Source organism: Heteronotia binoei, chromosome 15 (assembly GCF_032191835.1).
Source record: "Heteronotia binoei isolate CCM8104 ecotype False Entrance Well chromosome 15, APGP_CSIRO_Hbin_v1, whole genome shotgun sequence".
Lineage (NCBI taxonomy): Eukaryota > Metazoa > Chordata > Lepidosauria > Squamata > Gekkonidae > Heteronotia > Heteronotia binoei.
In genome coordinates this window covers 60,681,615-60,709,048 of record NC_083237.1, presented here as the reverse complement: position 1 = coordinate 60,709,048, position 27,434 = coordinate 60,681,615, and the positions used below count along the sequence as shown (strand labels likewise).

General features: G+C 46.4%; 1 protein-coding gene across 1 annotated transcript in view; it reads right to left on the bottom strand.

Annotated features, from left to right (window-relative positions):
* The window catches only part of LOC132582923 (cell division cycle protein 27 homolog), a 51,400-nt gene extending 26,936 nt beyond the window's left edge, over nt 1-24,464 (bottom strand). The window contains 10 exon segments of the mRNA XM_060254575.1: nt 2,964-2,986; nt 2,989-3,077; nt 5,186-5,397; nt 5,512-5,538; nt 5,540-5,667; nt 9,290-9,387; nt 12,509-12,634; nt 14,277-14,424; nt 15,149-15,224; nt 24,371-24,464. Of these exon segments, the coding sequence (XP_060110558.1) occupies nt 2,964-2,986; nt 2,989-3,077; nt 5,186-5,397; nt 5,512-5,538; nt 5,540-5,667; nt 9,290-9,387; nt 12,509-12,634; nt 14,277-14,424; nt 15,149-15,224; nt 24,371-24,397 (954 nt within the window). The 5' untranslated portion in view covers nt 24,398-24,464.
* Nucleotides 24,465-27,434: the final 2,970 nt, after the last annotated feature.

Below are 27,434 nucleotides of genomic sequence, written 5' to 3'. Positions count from 1 at the left end.
AAAGCTGTGAGCTCCTGCATCAATTATTGTGCTCTGGAGTCATCCTTCCTGAGCAAAGACAAAAATGTGTGAGCTGGAGGCTAAAAATCTGTGAGCTAGCTCATGCTAACTCAGCTTAGAGGGAACACTGGTGGCAACTTAGAAGGCTCTTTCTCACATTGTTTTCAGTCTTGTCTCTCTCGGCCCAGGGATCGATAACAAATTTTGTGTTCCCAATCTAAGTACCCTCTGGGGAACATGTGCAGAGATACAATTAATTTATCATGTAATTCTGGAAGCTGCATAGCAAGCAAAACTGTAATTCTGGAAGCTGCATGGAAGCAAGCCAGCTTCCCACTCTGGATGGCGCATCTCTTGTGCCAACCCAGAAGGTGAGAAGCTTGGGTGTGATACTGGATGCCACCCTCTCTATGGAGGTCACAGCTGCTGCACTATCTGCCTTTTATCCTCTCCGGCAAGCCAAACAACTAGCACCTTATCTGGCCCCTCGGGACATAGCTACAGTGATCCATGCAACAGTCGCTTCCAGGCTAAACTACTGTAACTCGCTCTACGCAGGCTTCCCCTTGAGGCTGATCCGGAAGCTCCAACTGGGGCAGACTGTGGCAGCACGATTGCTGTCTGAATCGCCTGTACGGGCGAGCAGTCGGCCGATGCTGCACAGTTTGCACTGGCTACCAATGGAGTACTGGATCCGCTGTAAGGTTTTAGTATTGACATTCAAAGCCTTGAGCGGCCTGGGACCGGCATACCTGCGGAACCGTCTCTCCCCATAGAGCCCCCGAGGTCGCTACGATCGGCCAGCCGACATCTTCTGACCATCCTTGGCCCAAAGGACGTCCAGCTTGCCTCGGCCAGGGCCAGGGCCTTTTTGGCCTGGTGGAATCAACTCCCAGTGGAGGTTCGGGCCCTTCAGGATTTGTTACCATTCTGGAGGGCCTGTAAGACGGAGCTGTTCCATCGGGCCTATGGCTGAGGCAGACGGGCGTCCTGTCCTTTAAATGGGCCCCCCTGCACTGATGGCACTGCACTGATTCCTTGAAACCAACATAGCTGGAATTTGAACACCTAGGTCGGGACAAGTCAGCCTAATCTATACCATCTATGCCACCTTGCCTAATGCGAGCTGTGGCTTAATTGTCTTAATTTTAATGTTTTAATTGTCTTAAATTGGTTTGATTGTTTTATTATGTTGGAAGCCACCCTGAGCCACACTATGGGAAAGGGCGGCCTATAAATCTACAGAAATAAATACCGTATTTTTCGGACCATAAGGCGCTCCGGACCATAGGACGCACCTTCCTCCTGGGGGGCGATCCGCTCCCTCCGCCTCCGATCCCAGCGCTTGCTTTAAGCATCAGAGCTGAAGCAGGCACGGAGGAAGCACGCTGCCCCCTCCACAGCTGGCGCTCGCAAAGCGCTGGGTTTGCGGAGGGGGTGGGTGCTTCCTCCGTGCCTGTCTGCCTGGCTTCAGCTCTGATGCTTAAAGCAAGCGCTGGGATCGGAGGGCGGAGGAGCGATCCTGGCGCTTGCTGTAAGCGTCAGAGCTGGAGCCAGGCAGACAGGCACGGAGGAAGCACGCTGCCCTCTCCGCAGCCGGCGCTCACGAAGCGCTGGGTTTGCGGTGGGGGCAGCGTGGAGCGATCCCAGCGCTTGCTGGGATAAGGTGGAGCCAGGCAGGCGTGGGGAAAGCACCGGGATCAGAGGCGGAGGCAACGGATCCCCCCCCCCCCAGAGGAAGGTACCTTTTTTGGGGGGGAAAGTGCGTCTTAGGGTCCGAAAAATATGGTAAATGAAATAAAAAAGATGGTATGTATGCTGGTGTATAGTGGTCACCTACAGGATAACCACTCACAAATGCTGCAAGTGCCTGGACAAAGTCGTTCCCTGTTCCCCTGTTCTGCCCATGTAGCAAAACCCAGTACAGCAGAACTGCTTGATGAAAAACCCCTAAGAGCAAGCAGGCATAATCCTGCGTGCTTTTCGTTTCAACTGGATGTCAGGATGCCTGCCTTATCTTTAGCCAAGAAAAGACAGAATGGGCTTTTTCCACTTCATCTGATTTGTGGCAAGGCTGCGGGTTTGCCGCCCGTTTCAGGAACCAAGTACTTGCCCCCATGCTTGCAGTTAAGGGAGGTAAGTGAACAACCATTGTGATGTGTGCAACTATCCATTAACTTTGTAACATATAGCCACACCTGTTAGTGTAATCAGAGGCACAAATTTCATGTAGCAAAAAGCACTGGATAAGATGGAAGCTTTGGAGGTTTGAGGGGGGGAAAACACTAGATGCATGTAAGTGAAACGTCTTTGCAGTTCAAGCCATCTCCCTTTCGCTTCTAGACCTGTTTCTTTATTAAGACCAATTTTGCACTGGGGCTTGTTCCAGGTAAAGAGCCCTTTTGCTCCCAGTGCTTCTTTCCGTTTTTGCACAAGTTTCCGCGGGGCTGCAAGTTGGCATGCTGTTCTCCTGTGGCAAGCCGCGGGAGAACAGCGCGCCAACTCGCAGCTCCGTGGCAGAAAACAGAAACGCCCAGAGCAAAAGGACTCTCCACCCGGAGCAAGCCCTAGTGCAAAATCGGTGTAAGTCTTTCTAGATTTATGACAATACGATTCCTTGTGCCTTCTCCACTGGCAGGAAAAATCCTCCCTCATCCTCACTGCTCTGGTATCAACATTTATCCTTTGGGCAAGAATTTTAATTCTTAAGTTCTCCATACAGCCTTAAGATTCTTTTAATACTAAATGAAAACCAACAATAGTTACCTGAAAATATTAAAAAAGCAGAGATTGTTGCAAAGATAAGCCACATTTTGTATTTAGAATGAAATTCAAGCTATGGTCCTTGGAGTAAGGTTGGGAGGAATGAATATTACATTGAGTTTATCTTCTCACAAACTTTTAGAGCTTTTTGCCAGGATTTCATTTCCAACTTCAATTCACATGCACATCAAAAAAAATACCTTCTTAGAAGGGGCTCCTGAGGCGGCACATCAATCACGGAAGAAGAATTTGTGCAGTTTTGTAGATAGGATCCATCTCCAGGACTAGGGGTTTCTAATGGCAAGATTCCAAAGCTGAATGTGTCCAAAGGGGTGGAGAAGGGAAGAAATGAAAGAATTTCACTGTCTAAATGAGAACACCGTAGTCTGTGTACCTTCTAGACCTCCAGGTTGCCCCAGCTTTAAAAAACATGAAGGCAAGAGGAGACAGTGATCAAAAACAAGGTTGTGGAACCCCCTGCCCAGGGATAGTCCTCTGTTTCCCACTATCATGATCTTATGCCGGTAGGTGGAGAGTTTTGTTTCATCTGGCATTCCCTCAATTATCCCTCTTCCCTGCTCCATGTGGATAGATGGATGGATGGATGGATGGATGGATGGATGGATGGATGGATGGATGGTAGAGGATAGATGGATGGATGGATAGAGGATAGATGGATGGATGGATGGATGGGATAGATGGATGGATGGGGATAGATGGATGGATGGATGGCATAGATGGATGGATGGATGGATAGATGGATGGATGGATGGGGATAGATGGATGGATGGATGGGGATAGATGGATGGATGGATGGGATAGATGGATGGATGGATGGGGATAGATGGATGGATAGATGGGGATAGATGGATGGATGGGGATAGATGGATGGATGGATGGGGATAGATGGATGGATGGATGGGGATAGATGGATGGATGGATAGAGGATAGATGGATGGATGGATGGGGATAGATGGATGGATAGAGGATAGATGGATGGATGGATGGATGGATGGATGGATGGATAGAGGATAGATGGATGGATGGATGGATGGATGGATGGGGATAGATGGATGGATGGATGGATAGAGGATGGATGGATGGATGGGGATAGATGGATGGATGGATAGAGGATAGATGGATGGATGGATGGATGGATGGATGGATGGATGGATGGATGGATGGATAGAGGATAGATGGATGCATGGGGATAGATGGATGGATGGATGGGGATGGATGGATGGATGGATGGATGGATGGATGGATGGGGATAGATGGATGGATGGATGGGGATAGATGGATGGATAGATGGGGATAGATGGATGGATGGATGGGGATAGATGGATGGATGGATGGGGATAGATGGATGGATGGATGGATGGATGGATGGGGATAGATGGATGGATGGGGATAGATGGATGGATGGATGGGGATAGATGGATGGATGGGGATAGATGGATGGATGGATGGATGGATGGATGGGGATAGATGGATGGATGGGGATAGATGGATGGATAGATGGATGGATGGGGATAGATGGATGGATGGGGATAGATGGATGGATGGATGGATGGATGGGGATAGATGGATGGATGGATGGATGGGGATAGATGGATGGATGGATGGATGGATGGATGGGGATAGATGGATGGATAGATGGATGGATGGGGATAGATGGATGGGGATAGATGGATGGATGGATGGATGGGGATAGATGGATGGATAGATGGGGATGGATAGATGGGGATGGATGGATGGATAGATGGAGATGGATGGATGGATAGATAGATAGATAGATAGATAGATAGATAGATAGATAGATAGCGCTTTAAATTTGTTTTATGAAGAGAGAGAGAGCTGTAGCTTTAAATTTGTTTTATGATGTGTTTCTTTACTACTCTGTTCTTAGTTATTAGCTGCCTTGGTGGCCCTGATTGGGCTGAAGGGCGGTATAGAAATTGTCTAAATAAATAAGAATAGTGATTGTTCAGAACAGTAATAAGTATGGTGGTGACAGAAACCTCCAAGCTTTACCATGCTAAATAAACACATAAAGTGGAAGATAAAATCTGTGGTCTCAATTAAGCCCTGATGAACAGAACCAAAATTGCTGATGAATTCCAGCCCATGACACCCCCTTCCCGCCAAAAACAACAGCACAGCACGACAGACATACTGCACCTCTTCCGTTTCTGAGAATTTGGGCTCCACCATGTACAGTTTCCCCCCCACTCTGTGCCCGTCATTAATCTGCTAAGTGAGGATAGACCTTCATGCAACTGACGAAACATGCTGGAGTCAATAAATATTTATGTCCCAACAAAAGTGTTAGACTTCAAGACACTACAGGACGTTCTGTCGTTCTTCATTTACCAGTGTTCGACAGCAGACCGTGGGAGATGCCTGGCTTCCCATTTCTTACCTTGGCGTTAACGGACTCAGAGTAGCTGGTCCACCCAGAAGACTCCGGCCAGTTTTTGGTTTGTTTTGAGCTTGCTTAGCTAAGAAGGCAGTCCCTGATCCAAGAGGTACAGCATCTGGCGAAATTACAGCTGAGTCAATATAAGACATGGAGGAATCTGTGTTGGAGGAATATTTAGAGTTGGAGGACTCCAGGTTGAGTCTGTTTAATTCCTGAAATGGAAAACCGTTTTTTTAAAGGCAGCGCACAACTCCTTTTCCCCATGAGTGATCGCTCTGTGAGTATTAATGCTTAAGTAAGTTCCATTAGAAAATAAACCGACTTACAAGCGTGTCTTGCGGTGTTTCCATAAGAAACCGTCTCCGGCTGTCTGTGGGGTATGCTGTGATTAGACACCACTGTTGTGCAGGTGTTAGGCAAGCACGTGCTGAAGTTCTGCATTGATGTTAACTTGAAAGTTTGATCAGGGTCTGGCTTCTCACCTGTATGATTTAAGAGATGGAGGTTTGGGGAGGGGTGGGGAGAAGACTCGTTGTTGATAAGAGCAGAAGCAAAATGCTTTTTACACTTTATACCTAACCTCAGAATGTGGAACAGTTGCCTGGAATTTCTTTTCCGTGATGCAGTAAAGAGGCAAGAGTTTAAAATAAGCATGGGCAAATTTGCATATTAAGTGAAATAATTATGGCAGGGCTTGATAAATCCCAAGTGCCAGGTATGATGTGAAATTTCCAGAAATTTTGAAGCTACCAAAAAACCAAAACCCCTCTTTTTTTTCTCTAGGCAGGGGGGATGGAGGACCAGAAATTTCAATAATTGAAATATATGCAATGCTTACAGTCCTCATCAAACCAAATCAAATCATTTATAGCTTACTTACCAAACCATTTATAACTTACTTAACATATACAATTGCAATATTTGACATATTTATGGAATTTAAAAGTCATAAATACCTTAGTTTTGTATAAACAAAAAATCAAATGTACACAATTCTTGAGAGAAACCTGCAAGCCAATGCACTTTATACTATCATAACACATGTATTTTAATTTTTGCTATCTCACTAGAGACAGCCAAGTTCTCCATTAAAGAAACTGCTATATTAAAGTAAATGTTATTAATCTTTAAAGAGCCGCCAGACTTTTGTTTGGCTATAACAGAATAACACAGTTACTCCTTTGCAATCCATGATGTGATGGCGACTAGAGAACTCCACGTTTATTTACAAACTACAACACTTTGTCATAGCTTGAATACAATTATGAGAAACTGAGAAGAGATTATGATTCGGCTTCTTGCAGCAATAATTAGTGAACATGGCCATTGAAATAAAATCCTTGAAGGCTGAAAAATTAGTATTCTGGCGCATACATTTTTGGGTTGGCTCACAGAGCCAAAGCAAGTTTGTCGTGGCCTGAATTTCGACATGCGAGTCACACATTCAGTGCTTTCTGTGCAATCTTTAGAGACCACTAGGAGCCTCACAGCTGGTTTTCATATTACCAAGGCAATGTATTTTGCCACAAATTTCCATAAGGGGTTTTGCTGGATCAGACCCAAACTCATCTAGCCTCAACGCAGCATTATTCTGCTTCCAACAATACCAGCTAGATGCCTCCAGAAGAGAGGGTTGGCAGATTAGGCGCTATTGCACAAAACACAGAAACCAAATGTATTTTTTATTATTCGTCCTCGAGTCCCACCCAGTTTATTATAAAAACTTTCTTCTGTCAACTGCCAAGTCTCATTAGCTGATACCTCTGGAACAATCAAAAGTGGGAACAAAGGCACTAGTCTCATGTCCTGTAGCTGGTCCATAGTATTAGGAATACAAATTCAATAATGATGTTTTCCTAAGCTATTATGGCTAATGGCCTTGCTAGACCTATCTTCCCTGCTCTGTGTAATTTGAATCCCTAGAATCATAGTCTGTTTTAATTGGTTCAGGATCTGTAACAACTCCCTTCCTGTATCTTAGCAGTGAGGAAACTTGCAGATACAGGATAGCTAGGTGAAAGAACATCCACAAATTTTAATGTTTTAATTCCATTCAAAAAAAATGAACAAAAACACAAATGAAGGCTGCAGTAAAAAAACGTTCCTTCTACATTATTAATCCAAATTATAAGGTATCACCTGCCCTGCCCTATCAGGCGGTTCTCTGAAGTAGATAAGATGTAAAGTACAAATAATGCACGTGCTCCTGTTCTAGACAGAAGAAGAAGATGACAATGATGACGACTGTAGATTTATACCCGCCCTTCTCTCTGAATCAGAGACTCAGAGCAGCTTACAATCTCCTATATCTTCTCCCCCCACAACAGACCACCCTGTGAGGTGGGTGGGGCTAGAGAGGGCTCTCACAGCAGCTGCCCTTTCAAGGACAACCTCTGCCAGAGCTATGGCTGACCCAAGGCCATTCCAGCAGCTGCAAGTGGAGGAGTGGGGAATCAAACCTGGTTCTCCCGGATAAGAGTCTGCGCACTTCACCACCACGCCAAACTGACTCTCAAGATGTTTTACACATTAAAAACACTGCAGAAGGTTGGATTAGATGACTCTGATTCCCTTCCAATTCTATGATTCTATAATTCTATGAATTTACATGCACACTTGAAGTTAACTTGAACACCAGCACTAGTCTTACTGTCCAACGATTTGTAACAGAAACAGGGCTTTTTTAAAGCAGGAATACAGTGCTTACAGACATAAACCAAAAACTTTTAGGAGGGAGGCTGAGAATCACAGAATCATGGGCTCCAGGATCATTTAGTCCAACCCCAACTAAGAAAGCAAGTCTATTGATACAGGGAAGATACAAGGAATCTGGAAAGCAAATTCCAGGGCTTTTGGCAGCGACAAGCAAAGACTGAAGTTGGCAAGGAAAAACCAGCTTGCTTCACGGGTTGTCTGCAATCTGCTTATGCTGCTAGCTGCTTTTGCTCACCAATTTGATATGTGTGCATACACCCACACAGACAAAGATACAGATTAGTTTCAAAACGGAAGCAAGAGAAACCGGAAAGATACGGCTCGGACATCAGGAGTTTAATGAAAAACAAGCAAGCCAGTTTCATGGACAAAGGAAAGAAAGCACCCAGGAGCAACACGTTTCGGCCCTCGCCAATCTCAGATATAATGACAACCCAAAGGAAAAAGCTTCAAACACACTTGCAAAAAACAGGGTGACCCCGATGCCCTACCTATACCGCTTAACAAATAATGAACCCCGATGCCCTATCTATACCGCTTAACAAATAATGAATACAGGAGAACGTTTACTCTTATGAGGTGGGATGTTCTTCCTTCAGCGGTGGTGGAGGGGAGATACAAAAACATGCTGTTCCAAGAACAGTTATGTCCCTGCTGCAATGATGATATTGAATCTTTAGTCCATGTCATATTTGACTGTGAGGCTTATTAAGATCATCGAGAAGTACTTCCATTTTCCACGGCCAGACCTTTTACCAGTAGCCAAAAATTGCAACTCCTTAAGAATCTTCTTGGCGATAAGAACCCTGCGGTTACATACAAATTAGCAAAATCTGTCTGGCTTGCCACAAGAATAAGGAAAACTCTAATAATTCAGTCAGGAAATGGCTAAACACCTTTGGCAATCTGTTTGCGGTGACTGCCATGTTCTGTTATATTTGTAGTTTTACAACAGTATTTTATGCCTTTTTATGTATGATTTTATGGCCATTCAGTTTTAATTTTGTATGATTTTACTGTTTTAAATCCTGGCTTAGGGTGTGAATAAACAAACTGTTACTGCCGTAGATGGACTCAAATGAAGGCCTGACTTCAGTTCCCTTCGAGCTCCTGCTCTTCTTCTGAACCTTTTCCTTTCTTTCATTCTGTTAAAAAGCCTCATGGGCTGGAAACTGAGCAACCAAACTTATATTATCAAAAGAAAGTTGCAAAAACGTGCTCCCCACTTGAAAAGTAACATCACAAACAAAATCCGAAAGAAGCCAGATAACCTTAGATTCAACAGTCACACAAGCATCAGAAATAGGTTGAAAAAAGAGGCATTCCTGAGGGTTACCTTTAGTAGCAAGAACTCAGCTGTTCCCACAAAAGAAGTTGAGCAAAACCTACCTATTTCACATAGTGACTCGAAAGGGGACCAGAGGAAAGGATTTAAACTAAGGCTCTTTTGGTAACATTCAGATCCTTTGGCAAGCCGATCTGTCTTGCTGTAAGAAAAAAAAAGCACATTAGTTTTACCTGCTAAATCAAGTTGAGGAGAGTGTTCAGCGGGGGGGGGGGGGACAAAGGACAAAACCCCCCTATTTCCCATGGCTTGGGCAAATAACTCACAAACTATAAGCATATTTTTCTTTAGGCTTAGGAGAACCCTTCTCACTGCTTCCCAAATGTCCTGGAAGTTCAGCAGATTATCAGGGGATGGAGACTCTGTCCCTCTCCAGATTCAAAGATGTAGCACTTTATAGACAACATGCCATTAGAATAATGAAATCTTATATTTAGTCTTTATTCTGTTCAGAAAACACTTCGCATTTTCTCTCTTCTGCCAAACTTTTAAACTACCGGGCATCCTCTGAAACCTTCCCCCAGCACTTTACTATCCATGCGCTTGAGCTGGGTCAAAGGTCTGAGTCACAACCTAAACTGGTGTCAATGACCTGAAGCTGTCCTAAATTGTACCGACTGCTGAATTATGGCCTCAGGCTGTACCATTGTTGGCTGTACCATTATTTTAATCTGTATGTTTAATTTAATTTGAGATTTTAAAATTGCTGTGTTTAATCCGATATATTTATTCATTGTTAGTGTAACATTTTAATGTTGTAAGCCGCCCTGAGCCCGCTTTGAAGGATAGGGTGGGGTATAAATTGCAAATGAAATGAAATGAAATATTCTGGCAATTTAAGCTGAATACAAAAGCTACTGATGTCACAGAGTAGTTAATATCGATGACTTAAAAATATGAGGAAATGAGGACCTGCATGTTTCCAACTAGATGCTGAAGGAAATGAAAGTGGAAATAAAAAATCTAAATTCAGATGGTTTGGTTGATATTTATTATTTTTGGTTTCTTGATGGGTACCTGGATTTTTACAATTTATTTTGAATATAGCAATTTTGCCTAGATCAATGTAGATTTATAAACATGCTCGAGATTTTGATAGATGGTATTTACTGTTTTAGCATGGACATAAAACAGTATTAAAATAGCTAATAAGACCAGCCAATCTGTTTGAAACTTTGGGGCCAAAAGCTATGAAATGAAGGTCAAGCTTCCTATATAACAATTCAGTGGCATGATACTTTTGGTCTTTGTGCAACCACATCTAAGTATCATTTCTACAGGCCCACCATAAACATGAAATTTTGCCCAAGTCCGAGTCCTTTTCCTTACAGAATTATAAAGGGAAAGGTTCGACCCATATATTTCTTTGAGGTAAAGGGCTAAAGGTTTAATTTTTAGAAAATGAAAGCTGTACACATTCAATATGCCATGGTAATGTTATGCTGTGGCAATAGAGCATTTGCCCATTTTTAAAGAAAGCCCCCCTCCCCCCAAAAAACACTCTGGTGGTGGTGAGAAATGACAGCCACACAGCAGGAAAGTATGAGGAGAAAGGAAGGAAAGTATGAGGAGAAACTGGCATGTGGATGGTGTGTTGCCACTGAGAATACTTGTAACATTTGCAGGGGCAAGAACTACACGGGGAATCACTGTTGTGATTCCTTCTACTTCATGGTAATTGGCCTACATACTACTTCATAGTAACTGGCATACTGCCAAGCCAAACCGCCTCCTACAGCCCCTGGTAAAAATGCCACCATTTCCACCACTCTCCGTACTCAGGCCCAATCTACAGGATGGCTTTTGCCTATGGAAAGAACACAGAATTCCTAAAAACTGGGTGATTACAGCCCTTGGAATTCCATGGGGAATTATAGCCCTTGGAAGTTTTATTCCAGGGACAGCAACGTTCTACACCAGGAGTGCCAAACTGTAGCTCGAGAGCCACATGTGGCTCTTTCACACATACTGCATGGCTCTCAAAGCCCACACTGCTCCATCAACCAGCTTGGAGAAGGCAGTTGTCTCCTTTAAATCACTTCACCAAGACAGCCAGAAGTTAGTTGCTTTCTTTCCATCTCCCCTCCTCATTTATTTTCATTCCTTCCTTCTTTCCTTGTCTCAAACATCTGACATTCACATCTTGCAGCTCTCAAGCATTTGACACTTATTCTATGTGGCTCTTAGGTTAAATAAATTTGGCCACCCCGTTCTACGCTGTGCTACATTTTGCAACGGTATATAAAATTGTCTTATACAAAGTTAGATCGTTAGTCTATTTAATTGACTGGGGCTCTCCACTACCTAAGGCTCCCTTCCTGGACCGCAACGATCTAGCAACAGTGATCCATGCTACGGTCACCTCGAGGTTGGACTACTGCAATGCCCTCTACATGGGGCTGCCCCTGTGCCGAACTCGGAGATTGCAGCTGGTGCAGAATGCCGCGGCCCGGCTGTTATTGGGCCTCCCAAGATGGGGGCACATTCGGCCGGGTCTTCGGGCTCTGCACTGGCTGCCAATAATATACCGAGTCCGGTACAAGGTGCTGGTCATTACCTTTAAAGCCCTATATGGCCTGGGACCTGCCTACCTAAAGGACCGTCTCTCCCCACATGTTCCCTAGAGAGTACTGAGATCGGGAACCCAAAATCTTCTCGCTATCCCTGGACCAAAAGAAGCCCGCTTAAAATCTACTAGGGACAGGGCCTTCTCTGTTATGGCCCCTACATGGTGGAACCAGCTGCCGGAGGAGGTGAGGGCCCCGCGGGACCTTGTTCAGTTCCGCAGGGCCTGTAAGACAACCCTCTTCCGGCTAGCTTACACCTAACTGAGATGGGAAATTAAATGTAGCTCCACCAGATTCTTGCTATACATACTGCTGTAATTCTTCATGTTTTTAAGGTTTTAAATGTTTTGAATGTTATAAATGTTTACATATTTAAATGCCAATTTAATTTTATGTTTGGCTCTCTGTTGTGAGCCGCCCTGAGCCACCTTCGTGGGAAGGGCGGGATATGAATCATAAATAAATAAATAAATAAATAAATAAAAATACTGATGAGCAAGCATCTTGCCTGCTGCTTCATACGGCAGCCGAAGGTGTCTAGTTATAAGTATTTCTTATCCTGCACCTTGTGGGTGGCAAACGACACACCTGCAAACTTATGCGTAAGAACCTCAGGTGTGCAAAGAGAAAGACTGGAACAGTGGGGAGCAAGAAGGTTATTCCTAAGAAGAAGAAGAAGAAAAACCCCAGACATACCAGTACACATGTCCCAGGAGCGAAAGTGTGAAGGATGCAGAGTCACCAAACTCTGTCACAATGTCCTCATGGCTTTTCTGTTTGTTGAACACGCCACCGGATAAGATCTGCTCTCCTTCTGCAAGTCTATTTAATAAACAATAGTAAAAAAATTTTAGGGGTAGTTAAAAGACAGAGAGAGAGAGAGGGGCAAAGTGGATGCCGGCACTGGTACTGCAGCTAAATCCTGCTTCTCCACAAGTGGAGTGCGCACCCTCAGCTGCCGTGCCCCCATTCTTGAAGTGGAACAACAATCATCTCTTTCAGGGGTGTCAAACCCATCTGTTACGAGGGCCAGATCCGACATATATGTCAGTTTGTTAGGCCGGGCCATGTGTGCCATAAAATGTAACGCCAGGTACCAGAGTTATAAACTTGATGACACAGGCAAACCCAGTAAAGCAACTGATTCTCAGGAGTGAAAGCAACTGATTTACTTAGAATCACAGAGTTGGAAGGGACCTCCAGGGTCATCTAGTCCAACCCCCTGTGCAATGCAGGAAACTCACAAACACCTCCCCCTAAATTCACAGGATCTTCACTGCAATCAGATGGCCATCACGCCTCTGTTTATAAACCTCCAAGGAAGGAGAGCCCACCACCTCCGGAGGAAGCCTGTTCCACTGAGGAACCGCTCTAACGGTCAGGAAGTTCTTCCTGATGTTAAGACGGAAATTCTTTTGATCTAATTTCACCCCACTGGTTCTGGTCCCACCTTCTGGGTCACAGAAAACAATTCCACACCATCCTCTATATGACAGCCCTTCAAATATTTGAAGATGGTGATCCTATCACCCCTCAGCTGTTCCTCTCCAGGCTAAACATCCCCAGCTCCTTCAACCTTTCTTCATAAGACTTGGTCTCCAGACCCCTCACCATCTTCGTCGCCCTCCTCTGGACCCGTTCCAGCTTGTCTATATCCTTCTTAAAATGTGGTGCCCAAAACTGAACACAGTACTCCAGGTGAGGTCTTACCAGAGCAGTGTAAAGTGATACCATCACTTCACATGATCTCATCATCATCATCATCATCATCATCATTTTATTTGTATCCCGCCCTCCCCGCCGAAGCAGGCTCAGGGCAACTAGCAACATTGAATCAATGCATTAAGTACAATAATATTCAAAAACAATAACTAATTTAACAATTTAATTAAAATTCTAAAATTAATAAAGTTAATAAAATTAATAAACTGGACACTACACTTCTGTTGATACAGCCCAAAACGGAAGAACCCACAAAACCCTAGCTCTCCTCCCAGATTCCCACAACCCCAGTTCTTATCCCTCCTGCATTTCCCACAGATGCAATGGGGCTGAGGAGCAGGCCTTACAGAGAATCTGTTCCCAAAACGTCCAAGGGGTGCTTTTTGTCCTCCCACAGCTCCCTTTCCCTCATGGGCTAAGAACAGCACCAGTTCCTCGCAGGTGGGGTAAGAATCCTGGACGTGCCGGTTCTGGTCCAAAGGCTGTATGTTTGAGACCCCTGCTTTAGATCATCCCAACTCCCCCCAACCCCCATCTAGCTATGATGCAGGAGGCTGGTTACTTTTACTTAGTATATTCTTGGTTGTTTCTAGAAAAAGGGCCATTGTTTATGAGGCCCACGCTGGAGTACAGAAATAATCTTCCGTTATGTGACGATTCTTAGCCCTAACGAATCAGTGAACAGGATCATTATGGTTTTTTTTACTTCCAACAGTACTGACAAACTCAAAGTGCAACTTACTTGCTGAGGTCAACGCAGCACTTGGCAAGCAAATATTTACACTGTGGGGTGGTACAACTGTGTCCTTTAAGAAGCCGGTATGCTTTATAAGCCTTTCCTGAGCGATAGTAGCAGGTGGCCAATAAGAACAGGGCATCCTCTGAATGCACTGAAGAAATGGGGGGGAAGAAAAATATTAGAATCCTGCCATTATTTGATGCTTGGGGTGGAAGCAGTTAAGCTATAAACCTTGCCTTTAACTCATGTCTGCTGAGCAACTCTACCGTATGCGGCCATAGCCCCTTTCATATCCTATCATTTTCTCCAGACATGAAAAGTATGCTGTGGATGCATGTAGGGTCTGTTCCATTTGAAATCAATACAAGATAGGACCCCACCAGACCTTGCAGGAAAGGGTAGAGAACTATTTTCAAAAACTCCCTTGCACCCAAGGCCACCCCCTCCCCCAGCTTTTTTTACTAATCACTCAGGTGCTCACAGTGTTCTGTGCCACCTGGAGCATATTCACCTGGAGCTTCAACAAGCTCTTCTGAAATCCCTGTTAATTTATGACGTAATTTGACTGCATGGCTGGGAAGGCTCATTGTATTTTTAGGTATCCTGGCTTTGATACTTCTGTGGTATTCCTGTCTTTACATACGTTTATGAAATATTTAAATAAAACTTGGCATTTTTGATTTAAATCAGTGATTCAAATTGGGATGGGTGTGTGTGTGTGTGTGTGACTTAGACTGCTTCTTTAAATCACTCCACTCTGCTGAACATACTTTACTACCAATCTCCGCATTATTATGTCCTAACGAACAAAGCTAAAATACCACCTAGAAAAGTTTCAGAGGAAGCTCAAACTCAGCACCATCGAGCATTCATACCTTCTGCATACAGCCTCTCTGCCAGGAACACTGCATCCCGATAAGCGTAGTGGTTAAGCGCCTGCCATATAGCAGCCTGTATTGGAGGAGGATCGAGAAAAGGAAGATTAGCCTAAACAGAAAAGCAAAAACAAAATCTGCACCACTTCAAGCTATGCTTCAGTGCCAGCATCTGCTTGTTAGAGAGCCAGCATCTGCTTGGAGAGCCAGTTTGGTGTAGCGGTTAAGTATGCGGACTCTTATCTGGGAGAACCGGGTTTGATTCCCCATTCCTCCACTTGCACCTGCTGGCATGGCCTTGGGTCAGCCATAGCTCTGGCAGAGGTTGTCCTTGAAAGGGCAGCTGCTGTGAGAGCCCTCTGCAGCCCCACCCACCTCACAGGGTGTCTGTTGTGGGGGAGGAAGGGAAAGGAGATTGTGAGCCGCTCTGAGACTCTTTGGAGTGGAGGGCGGGATATAAATCCAATATCTTCTTCTTCTTCTTCTTAGCCAAAAGGTTGTTTGTTATTTCATTTGATTGTAAGGTTGTAAAGTGGATTTCGTTTGACTGCAAAAAACCCAAATTATTTTCCCACATTGACTCCATTATACTGCAATTTCTGTAATAACCCATTCTAACTTGTTTCGTTACCGTAATTTTAAGCCGCAGAGAACGGATTTGGCTAAAAAAGCAAGCTAGAAATCTAAAATTGGACAAGCAACATCAAACTTGGTTTTAAACATTCTTTTAAAAAGTGTTTCCTGAATTTAAAACATGTTTACCTTCCACTTCCACACAGTAGGAAAGGAAACCAATTCTGACAAATAAACTTACGTGAAACTTCCCCCATCGCTTTATACAATGATTTATGTAATTTAACCACTCTTGCTGTATTTCAAACCTCTCTCAGTCGTTCATCTGTACAATGAGTTAGTTCAAACGACCAACTTCTGATAATTATCTATCTTAGGCTGATAAAATCCAACAAAGGACACAAGGCTCTTGGATACATGCTTGCCCTGCCCAAGATCTCAGTTCAACCAAAGGCAATTCAAGGGATTCTCAGGCTGACAAAAATCTTTGCCCAAGACCTTCGAGAGCAGCTTCAAGTCAAAACAGACAATTTGGTGCTATGCTGCCTCAGTGGTCTGACTAACAATGTTCTTTTATGAACTTCTTTCCCCCTCTAACAACTTAGAACAGAGTAGGCATTCCCAGACTAGAATGAACATATGAAGCTGCCTTCTACTGAATCAGACCCTGGGTCCATCAAAGTAAGTATTGTCTACTAACACTGGCAGTCTCTCTCCAGGGTCTCAAGCTGAGGCTTTGAATGTTTACAGTTTTAAGATCTTTTAATCCTACCTTTCAGAAGAAGAAGAAGAATTGCAGATTTATACCCCACCCTTCTCTCTGAATCAGAGACTCAGAGCAGCTTACAATCTCCTATATCTTCTCCCTCCACAACAAACACCCTGTGAGGCGGGTGGGGCTGAGAGGGCTCTCACAGCAGCTGCCCTTTCAAGGACAACTCCTGCGATAGCTATGGCTGATCCAAGGTCATTCCAGCAGCTGCAAGTGGAGGAGTGGGGAATCAAACCTGGTTCTCCCAGATAAGAGTCCACGCACTTAACCACTACACCAAACTGGAAAAACCTCAGGGGGCTGACTGCCCAGTTACCCGGGGATAAAAATCCCTGCCTCCCCAACCATACAGGGCAAATGCTTGATGCTGGATCTCAAAAACTTGATTCTGAAACCTCGAAATCTAAACTATTTTCCCACACCCACAACCATGTTATGTTAACATTTGTAACACCACTTCACAGGAAGCTACATTGAAAATCAAGGCCGCTGACCTTTAGAGCCCCATACACCCGCCTCAAAGCTCTCCAGGACAAGGGTTTATAGACAGAAGGATTCAAATTCATCCTCAGCAGAAAGCTGAGTAGTAACAAGTCCATTATTACGACTTCTTGCGGCTACACCAATAGCGCCTGAACACGGTTGCCATCCATAACAGCTCTCTGTATCAGGGGTGGCCAAACTTGCTTAACATATAGAATAAGCATCAGATGTTTGAGAGCTGCAGGACATGAACGTCGGATGCTTGAGAGCCAGAAGGCGGGCAGGCAGACTGGCGAATGAATGGGAGAGGGATGGAGAGGTGGAAAGAAAGCAACTTTAACTTTAAATGACTTCTCCAAGCCAGCAGCTGGCTTGGCTTGGAGAAGTGATTTAAAGAGAGAAATGCTTTCTCCAAGCCAGCCAACGGAGCAGGCTTTGAGAGCCACACACTATGTGTGAAAGAGCCAGATGTGGAAGCCGCAGTTTGGTCCCCCCTGCTCCGTATCAAAGCTGCTTGTTTAATACAATCTACAAGTGTGGGTTCCCGAGACTCACAAGGGGGCAGTCAATCTCCCTACCACTTTATCATTCGGCCTGGTGTGACTCCTGGGCTCTCCCTCCAGCTGCCCCCACAGCCTGCTGTGGTCCCTGTGACTATCACCGGACCCACCACAGTTCTCACCTCCACCACGCAGAAGGAAGGAAGATTTAAGCCCCCCAGTGCATTTTTTTTAAGATTTCAGATTTTCCTGCAAACTTGGGGGCTCACCCACATTTACAGAAAAATCTGTTTTTGTGCAAACAAGGGGGAGCCCCTGAAACTCGCAAGGAGGGGACCCCATCTCCCCTCTCCCGCTGATGAGCTGGTGCTCACCCTGAAGCTCAACTGTGGCAGCAATGCCTAGGAGCTACTGCAAGCCCAGAGCAGCTCCCGGTGGCCCTGAGTAGCTCCTGGAGTCTGCCTGAACTGGAGCTGAGCCCAGAAAGGCTCCTGACGTAGGCTGCCCCAGCAGCTGGGCCACAAGCAGCTCCCAGCACCCATCGACATGAGCGAGCCTGCAGCAGCTCCCACTGTGTGCCGCCACCACAGCTGGACTCGAAGCAGCTCTGGCGTCTCCTGACGCTGCAGCGGAGACCGGAGCAATTCCCCACATCCACAACTGGGCTCCAACGCTGCGCCCAAGTCCGGTGCAGCTCCCAGTGTGTGCCGCCACTGCAGCCAGCTGTAAAAGAAAACCATCGCTACAGAAGAAAAATGCTGGATCTCAAAAGCCTGAGCACAGGGAGATTTTTTTTTGGGGGGGGGGGTTAATTCAGAGGGGATTTAAAAATTTAATTTGGAGGGGATTTAAAAAAAAGGTTTTTCTGCAAACCTGGGGAGTTCCCCAAGTGCGCAGAAAATTTCTTTAGCCTTCACATGGCCCTGATCAGCAGATTTAGCTATCTGCAGGTGGGGTCACGAGTGGCTATTATATAAGATGTGGCCCCAAATCCACCGGTTTAGATATCCGCAGATGAAGGCCACACTTGGGTGTGCTAATACTGGGAGTACTGCAAGAAGCCCTGATTTTGGCTGCTCTTGGAAGGCTGCAAAGATGACATTAGAATCTATGCTTACTACCAAGAAAAAAATAAAAAGTGTCGGGAACGCAGCATACCAATTCCAAGATGATTTTTACTATACTCACAGATAAAGGCTACGAACAGAGCAAATCCCAATACCGGATGTAAATATTAGGCTAGGATTGGGATCGCCCACAGTAGCATTAAAGAAGGCCACAAACGCCAAACAGACTGCTCTTAACATCATAACAGCAGCTTTTTCAGCCAGTGCAGCTGAAAGGAAAGTGAGATTTCCTTCCGTCGTCCTTGGAGGACGCAGATCACAGAAAAGGGGAACACAACATTTAACTGTGTCCTAAGACCCAGAAGCAAGAATTACTAATGACAGCAAAAACAAGCAGGGATTCTTTTGTCAAAATAGGAATCCGCCGCTACAGCAGTGACTTAAGAAGACAGGTGAGACTTCGTGTATTTCTAGCAATTGTCTGTGTCTTCCTTTAAAAAAGGTCTGCATTACATTATAGATTCAGGTGGGCAGTCCTGTTCACCTGACGCGACAGAACCAAGTGTGAATCCAGTGGCACCCTGAAGACCAACAAAGTTTGGTCTTTGGGTATAAGCTTTCATGTGCATTCAAATAAGTGTTGCGTGTGAACAATCACAGCAGCAGGACTATGCAAACATCTGATTCACACACAACTTTTCTCAGGTGGACCACAAAAGCCATTCTGGGCATTACCCCCCCCCCCCTCCCCTTACTCTCTCAATGGAAACCTGCAACAACATGAGCCCAAGAGTCTTGCAGATGAACTGTGAATCCTTGTTTGGGATAATGTTTACAAGCAACAATAAAGGAGATTACGGAACATTCTAGGCTCTAAGGCACGGGTCCCCAACCCGCCCCCCCCCGGGCTGTGAACCAGTACTGGTCCATGTCCCGTTAGCAACTGGGCCACAGAGTGAGGCAGAGCACCTCTGCCACCCCTTTTGCCGAAAGAGGCAGCGTGGCCTTGCTCTGAGGCTGCCTCCCCTGCATACCCACCCCCCACCTGTCCGTGGAAAAAATGTCTTCCACGAAACCGGTCCCTGGTATCAAAAAGGTTGGGAGCCACTGCTCTAAGGCTTTTAAAATCCTTATTGCTAATGCATTATTTTACTTGCTAGCCTGTGCATTGCCCATTAACGCACTTTGAATGTTTACAGTTTTAAGATCTTTTAATCCTACCTTTCAGAAGACGACGACAACGACTTGCAGATTTATACCCCGCCCTTCTCTCTGAATCAGAGACTCAGAGCAGCTCACAATCTCCTATATCTTCTCCCCTCACAACAGACACCCTGTGAGGTGGGTGGGGCTGAGAGGGCTCTCACAGCAGCTGCCCTTTCAAGGACAACTCCTGCGATAGCGATGGCTGACCCAAGGCCATTCCAGCAGGTGCAAGTGGAGGAGTGGGGAATCAAACCCAGTTCTCCCAGATAAGAGAGCTCTGGCTGACCCAAGGCCATTCCAGCAGCTGCAAGTGGAGGAGTGGGGAATCAAGCCCGGTTCTCCCAGATAAGAGAGCTCTGGCTGACCTGAGGCCATTCCAGCAGCTGCAAGTGGAGCAGTGGGGAATCAAACCTGGTTCTCCCAGATAAGAGATCTATGGCTGACCCGAGGCCATTCCAGCAGCTGCAAGTGGAGCAGTGGGGAATCAAACCTGGTTCTCCCAGATAAGAGAGCTCTGGCTGACCCAAGGCCATTCCAGCAGGTGCAAGTGGAGGACTGGGGAATCAAACCCGGTTCTCCCACATAAGAGTCCACACACTTCACCACTACACCAAACTGGCTCTCTGAATTCCAAACTAATAAATAAGGAATAATCAAGTAAGTAATCAAGACTAAGAAGGGGGGGAGGGAAAGGTGTTCTTTTGTGGAATGCATACACAGTCAAAGGAATCCATAGACGTGAGATATTTGTAGTGCTGAGGTTATAAAAATCAGTGGGATGTGGATGTGTGTGTGTATATATGTATGTATGTGTGTGTGTGTATGTATATATATATATACACACACACAGACCTATATATGGACTGTGTGAGCATGTGTGTATGCACAAAATTCTATTGTAATGCAGCAAAGGATAGCCACTTATACAGACAACTGGAAAAATACCAGCTGCCTAGACAGCAACAGCTAGCCTTCTAAAATACTGGTGATGGCTCATAATTTTTGTAACTTTTCTGCTGAACAAAGATGCCAGAAAATGTCATGTGGGCTATATTGTACTCCATGCATGTTAATGTCCTGGGAAGGGCTGTGGGTCAGTGGTGTCTGCGTGACACGTAGGTCAATCCCTGGAATCTCCAGTTAAAAACAGCAGGCAGTAGGTGATGTGAAAGACCTCCATCTAAGACTCTGGGAGCTGCTGCCAGTCTAAGTAGACATTACTGACCTTGACGGACCCAGGGTCTGATTCAAGTAGAAGACAACTTCCTGTGTGCTCATGTGTGGAAGTGAGAGGAAGGGGTAAGCACAAGGCAAACGCCAGTAAAGGAAAAGAAACATATTAAGAGGAAAGCATAAGACAGGGATCTGGGAGATCCAGGTACAAGTGCCCACTCCTGAGTGCAAGCTTGCATGGTTGACCAATCACCCTCCACCAGCCTACCCTGCCTCACAAGGTTGCTGTTGTGAGGATAAAGTGGAAGAGAGGAAGACAATATCGTAAACTGCGCCAGCTCCCCATGGAGGAGAAAAGCGGGATATAAATCTAAAACAGATATAACAAAAACAGAAGGCATGTACGATAAAGAATATGATAGAAGAAGAAGATATTGGATTTCTATCCCGCCCTCCACTCCGAAGAGTCTCAGAGCGGCTCACAATCTCCTTCCCCTTCCTCCCCCACAACAGACACCCTGTGAGGTAGATGAAGATATTGGATTTATATCCCGCCCTCCACTCCGAAGAGTCTCAGAGGGGCTCACAATCTCTTTTACCTTCCTCCCCCACAACAGACACCCTGTGAGGTAGATGAAGATATTGGATTTATATCCCGCCCTCCACTGCGAAGAGTCTCAGAGGGGCTCACAATCTCTTTTACCTTCCTCCCCCACAACAGACACCCTGTGAGGTAGATGAAGATATTGGATTTATATCCCGCCCTCCACTGCGAAGAGTCTCAGAGGGGCTCACAATCTCCTTTACCTTCCTCCCCCACAACAGACACCCCGTGAGGTGGGTGGGGCTGGAGAGGGCTCTCACAGCAGCTGCCCTTTCAAGGACAACCTCTGCCAGAGCTATGGCTGACCCAAGGCCATGCCAGCAGGTGCAAGTGGAGGAGTGGGGAATCAAACCCGGTTCTCCCAGATAAGAGTCCGCACACTTAACCACTACACCAAACCACATATTTGATACATGTGCAAATATGACTAATGGGAAAGGGCAAATTTGGGTTAAAGTCCTGGCAAAGTGAAGAAGGTGCACAGCGCTCTACGATTTTATGATGTTGTACTTCACCGCCAAGCAGTTATCGAAATACCTGGCCAGGAGACCACAGGGAGCCCCAAGCCCACATCTAAATAAAATAAGCAAAAGAGGAGCCTCCTTTGGGAAGACGAGAGGGAAAGGGAGTTCTCAGAAGCAGGGATGCTTCTCCAAAGGAAGAGACACTGCAGACCTTTAATCCTGGTTCTGACATTCTGCACTTGAATCATGGAATTATAGAAATCAACTCTATGAGTTTATGATTCTAGTGCAGAAAATCAGCTTGGGGACAGGGCCTGGGCCAGGCAGAATTAAAGGTCTAGCGCGGAACTGGCCCTGTGGGATAAAAAAGGCAAAAGGTCACTGTTGCGATGGCAAGAGGGATGAAGGCTAAGAGTGGAGAAGGGGCAATAGGATAGGAGGTGGGAGAAACCATTTTTTTAAAAAATGAAAGGAAAGCAAGGTTCCTTCCTGAGAAGGGGGGGGGGGCAGTGGCTAAGGACAGGGGGTGGGCAGCCATGTGGGGTGCAGGGGAAGAAGGGGGGCGATGCCTACAGAGTCAGGCTGAGGAAGGTCATCCCAAAATGGGAGGAAAGGGAGTAGGATTGCCAGGTCCAATTCAAGAAATACCTGGAGACTTTGGGGGTGGAGCCAAGAGACATCAGGGCGGAGCAAGGTTGTAACAAGCCTAAATGAACTTCCCGGCCTCACATTTAAAGGGACTGGGTTCTTTTTTTTTTAAATGCCTTCCCTCCATTGGAAATAATGAAGGACAGGGGCACCTTCCCTTGTGGGCTCATAGCATCGGACCTCCCGGTCCAATCTTTCTGAAACCTGGTGGGTCTTTTCAGGAGAGGCATTGGATGTTATGCTGCAAATTTGGGGCCTCTACCCCAACAAACAGCACCCCACCCCCTCCTCCTCCCCGAGCCCCATATACCTGTGGATCAATTCTCCATTATACCCTATGAGTCTCCATAGGGAATCACGGAGCACCCAGCAGCTATTTCTCTCTCCCCCACCTACACTTTCAGATGACCCTGAAGCGGGGGGAGGGCCTCCAAACCGGGAGATCCCCTGCTCTAGGGTTGCCAAGTCCAATTCAATAAATATCTGGGGACTTTGGGGGTGGAGCCGGGAGACATTGGGGTGGAGCCAAGATCAAGGCTGTGACAAGCATAATTGAACTCCAAAGGGAGTTCTGGCCATCACATTTAGACGGCACACCTTTTCAATGCCTTCCTTCCATACGAAATAATGGATAGGGGCACCTTCTTTTGGGGCCCACAGAATTGGACCCCCTTGGTCCAATCTTTTTGAAACTTGGGGGGGTATTTTGGGGAGAGGCACTAGATGCTATACTGAAAATTCACATTTAAAGGGACGGCACACCTTTTCATGCCTTCCTTCCCTACGAAATAATGGATAGGGGCACCTTCTTTTGGGGCCCACAGAATTGGAAACCCCTTGGTCCAATCTTTTTGACACTTGGGGGGGGGTATTTTGGGGAGAGGCACTAGATGCTGTACTGAAAATTCACATTTAAAGGGACGGCACGCCTTTTCATGCCTTCCTTCCATACGAAATAATGGATAGGGGCACCTTCTTTTGGGGCCCACAGAATTGGAAACCCCTTGGTCCAATCTTTTTGACACTTGGGGGGGTATTTTGGGGAGAGGCACTAGATGTTATGCTGAAAATTCAGATTTAAAGGGACGGCACACCTTTTTCATGCCTTGCTTCCCTACGAAATAATGGATAGGGGCACCTTCTTTTGGGGCCCACAGAATTGGAAACCCCTTGGTCCAATCTTTTTGACACTTGGGGGTGGGGTATATTTTGGGGAGAGGCACTAGATGCTATACTGAAAATTCACATTTAAAGGGACGGCACACCTTTTCATGCCTTCCTTCCATACGAAATAATGGATAGGGGCACCTTTTTGGGGGGGCGCACAGAATTGGACCCCCCGGCCCAATCTTTTTGAAACTTGGGGGGTATTTTGGGGAGAGGCGCCAGATGCTATACTAAAAATTCGGTGCCTCTACCCCCAAAATACAGCCCCCCAGAGCCCCAGATACCTGCGGATCAATCCTCCATGATTTTCTATGGGGATAAATCTCCATAGGGAATAACAGAGTTCCCAGCAGACATTTCCCTCCCCCTCCCCCCGCTTCCTGACGACCCTGGAGCGGGGGGAGGGCCTCCAAGCCGGGAGATCCCCTGCCCCCACCTGGGGATTGGCAACCCCTAAAGGGAGGTCTGACAGGGCCGAGGGGGGGGGAGATGGGGCCTTCCTGTTCTTCTTCCCTCCCTCCCCCTGGCGCCAGCGCAGGCCCCTCGGCGGCGGGGCCGGTAGTACCTGGACGGGTTCCTGCAGCACCGTCATCTTGCCCCGGCTGCCCCCCTGAGGGCCAGGACCCGGATGAGGGAGGGAGGGGGGGGGAGGGCGCCCCCTCCTCTGTTTCTGGCCTCTCCCCCCTCCTCTTTCTGGCAGGCTCCGCCTCAGGGGGTGACGCGTCGGCCGGGCCTCATTTAAACCGGCGGCGACCGTTAAGCGGGCCGCGAAGGAGAGAAGGGAAAGCCGAGGCAGGCCCGGGCCCCCGTCAGGCGCCGAGTGTAGCCGAGCGCTGACGGAAAGGGCCGAAGGTGTCCGAAGGCGCCTTCGTCGGGGCAGAGCGGTTGGGGGAGGAGCCGAAAGTCTTGACGGAAGGAGCCGATTTGAGAAGCGTCGCCTGAGGAGAAGGTGCCCGCTGGACGAATGGCGGCGGCGGCGGCGGCCGAAGGGAGACGAACGGCGTTCCGTTTCCTCCCGTGACGGAAATGACCGAATTGGGACTGAGGCAAGAGAGCGAGAGGTGGCTTCGGGTTCCCCCTCTTTTGGGCGCGTATATTTAGCTTATGAATAATAGAACGGAATGCGGGAGACGAGTGTTTCCGGAAATGCACGAAGACGCTCGGCTGCTTTTACAGAGAGCGGTGGCTCTGGAGCCGTGCGACGGAAATTCCCGAACGGTTACGAGAACGTTCGGGACATTTTTTCCGCTTGCGATTTTGATTGGACGAAAAGGGATTCTGCCGGACGGCAGGATCTCCTGATACAGCTCCCTCTTTCTTTTTTTGTAATGCACCATTTCCTCTTTAGTTAAAAACTAATTTATCTGTAAAAGTTTAATTTACGGTACACTAGGGAAACATATTGGATTTTTGTTTATTTGGATATAGTTCGGTTTAATATGATTTTTGTTTAGTTTTGCCTAATGTTTTAATTTTGTATGTTATGAATACATGTAAGGATGCCTTCACATTGTGTATGTTGAAATCGCTTAAGAAAGACAATTTATAACTTCCCCCCCCCCCCCCCAAAAAAAAGGCTGGAGGTGGAATACCATCCCGCTAAGCAGGGCCGATTCCAGGGATCATGTTGTCCTAGGGTTGCCAATCCCCAGGTAGGAGCAGGGGATCCCCCGGCTTGGAGGCCCTCCCCCCGCTTCAGGGTCATCAGAAAACGTGTGTGTGTGGGGGGGGGGAGACGGCAATTTATTTTATTCGATTTATATTCAATTTATATCCCAATGTCTGCTTGGCACTACATTATTCCCTATGGAGACCGATTCCCATAGAATATAATGGAGAATTGATCCATGGGTATCTGGGGGTGGGGGCTGTTTTTTGAGGTAGAGGCACCAAATTTTCAACATGTCATCCAGTGCCTCTCCTCCAAACACCCACCAAGTTTCAAAAAGGTTTGGACTAGGGGGTCCAATTCTATGAGCCCCCAAAGAAGGTGCCCCTATCCTGCTAAAAAGAGGCGTTGCTTTTCAGTAAGGGCACCAGACTGCTGCAGTTTTCGTCTAGAGGAGCTTGGATATGCTTAGTCTCGCTTGCCTTTAGGAAGCAAACGGATCTGCAGAATGCTCCTGTTGGAGCAATTCTTTTTGAAAATGTTCATGAGGGGCGCCCCTGTGTTTCGCCTTCGTTTCTGTCTTGAGAGTTCCAGCACCTCTTTTTTTTTTTAAAAAAAGTTTTAAATTGTCTTTATTAAGCAATTCCAACATACAGAGTGTGAAGGCATCCTTACATGTATTCATAACATACAAAATTAAACCATTAGGCAAAACTAAACAAAAAAGTCATGTTAAACCAAACTATATCCAACTAAACAAAAATCCAATATCTTCCCTAATGTATCGTAAATTAAGCTTTTACAGATAAATTAGGGGGGTTTTTTGAAGTTATAAATTGTCTTTATTAAGCAATTTCAACATACAGAGTGTGAAGGCATCCTTACATGTATTCATAACATACAAAATTAAAACATTAGGCAAAACTAAACAAAAAATCATATTAAACCAAACTATATCCAACTAAACAAAAATCCAATATCTTCCCTAATGTACCGTAAATTAAGCTTTTACAGATAAATTAGTTTTTTGTAATACTGTTCACTAGGAAGGATGGTTTTGTTGGAGCAAGAATCTACATAAACCCAGTCTGACAGCTACAGTATGACAGCTGGTGATCTAGCTGCCAGGCTAGGTCACAGTGACCTGATCAGCAGACCGGCTTGAGCCGGCAGAAGCCAAGTGATGCAATCTGCTGAGTCAGCATGGCCAGGATTGGCTGCTTGGACTATATATGATCTGTGTGTGCATCACACAGGTCTCTCCCTGTGAGATGGTGGTTAGGCGAAGCACTTTGTCCGTGGAGGTGATATTGTATAGACTGCACAAGAGAGCACTTGTTGTGTATATATGTTAATACACCTTTTGGCACTAGTTGCACGTGTCTGCCTGATTTTCTTTCCTGAAGCCCTGTGTCGGGCAAGTCATCTCCCTCACTCTGCTACTCCCGCTCCGACAGGGTTATGGGCCCAGGGCGGTTCCGCTGCGCGGAGGAGAGAGTTGAGAGTTGAGCTGACTGTGAGTTTGGAAAGAGCCGGAGGCGAGGAACGCCGGTGAAGGACACAGAAGCACCACCGTTCTCTGTTTGAGAGCCAGAGGGACGTCGGCAGCCAGCTGTGAGGAGGAGTCGGCACGATGGCTCAGCAACAGCTTGGAGTAGCCGTTGAGAAGCTCACCTCAGCCAACTACGCGGTGTGGAGCCTGAGAATGCAACACTACCTCAAGCGTGAAGGGCAATGGCTGTTCGTGAGTAACCCCCCTGCTGACTTATCTCCTGCCGAGACTGTGTTATCGGATAAGGCACTGGCCAACATAGTGCTATCTATAGGAGATGACCAGCTGGTTTATGTGCGAGGGAAGGACACTCCCAAGGCTGCCTGGGACGCGTTGAGTGCGGTGCATGTTAGCACCACTGCTGGTTCCCTCATGGCCTTGACAAGGAGGATGTTCCGCACCGTTATGCCGGCTGGAGGGTGTGTGAAAGATCACATCAAACGGCTAACGGACTGTTTCGTTGAGCTG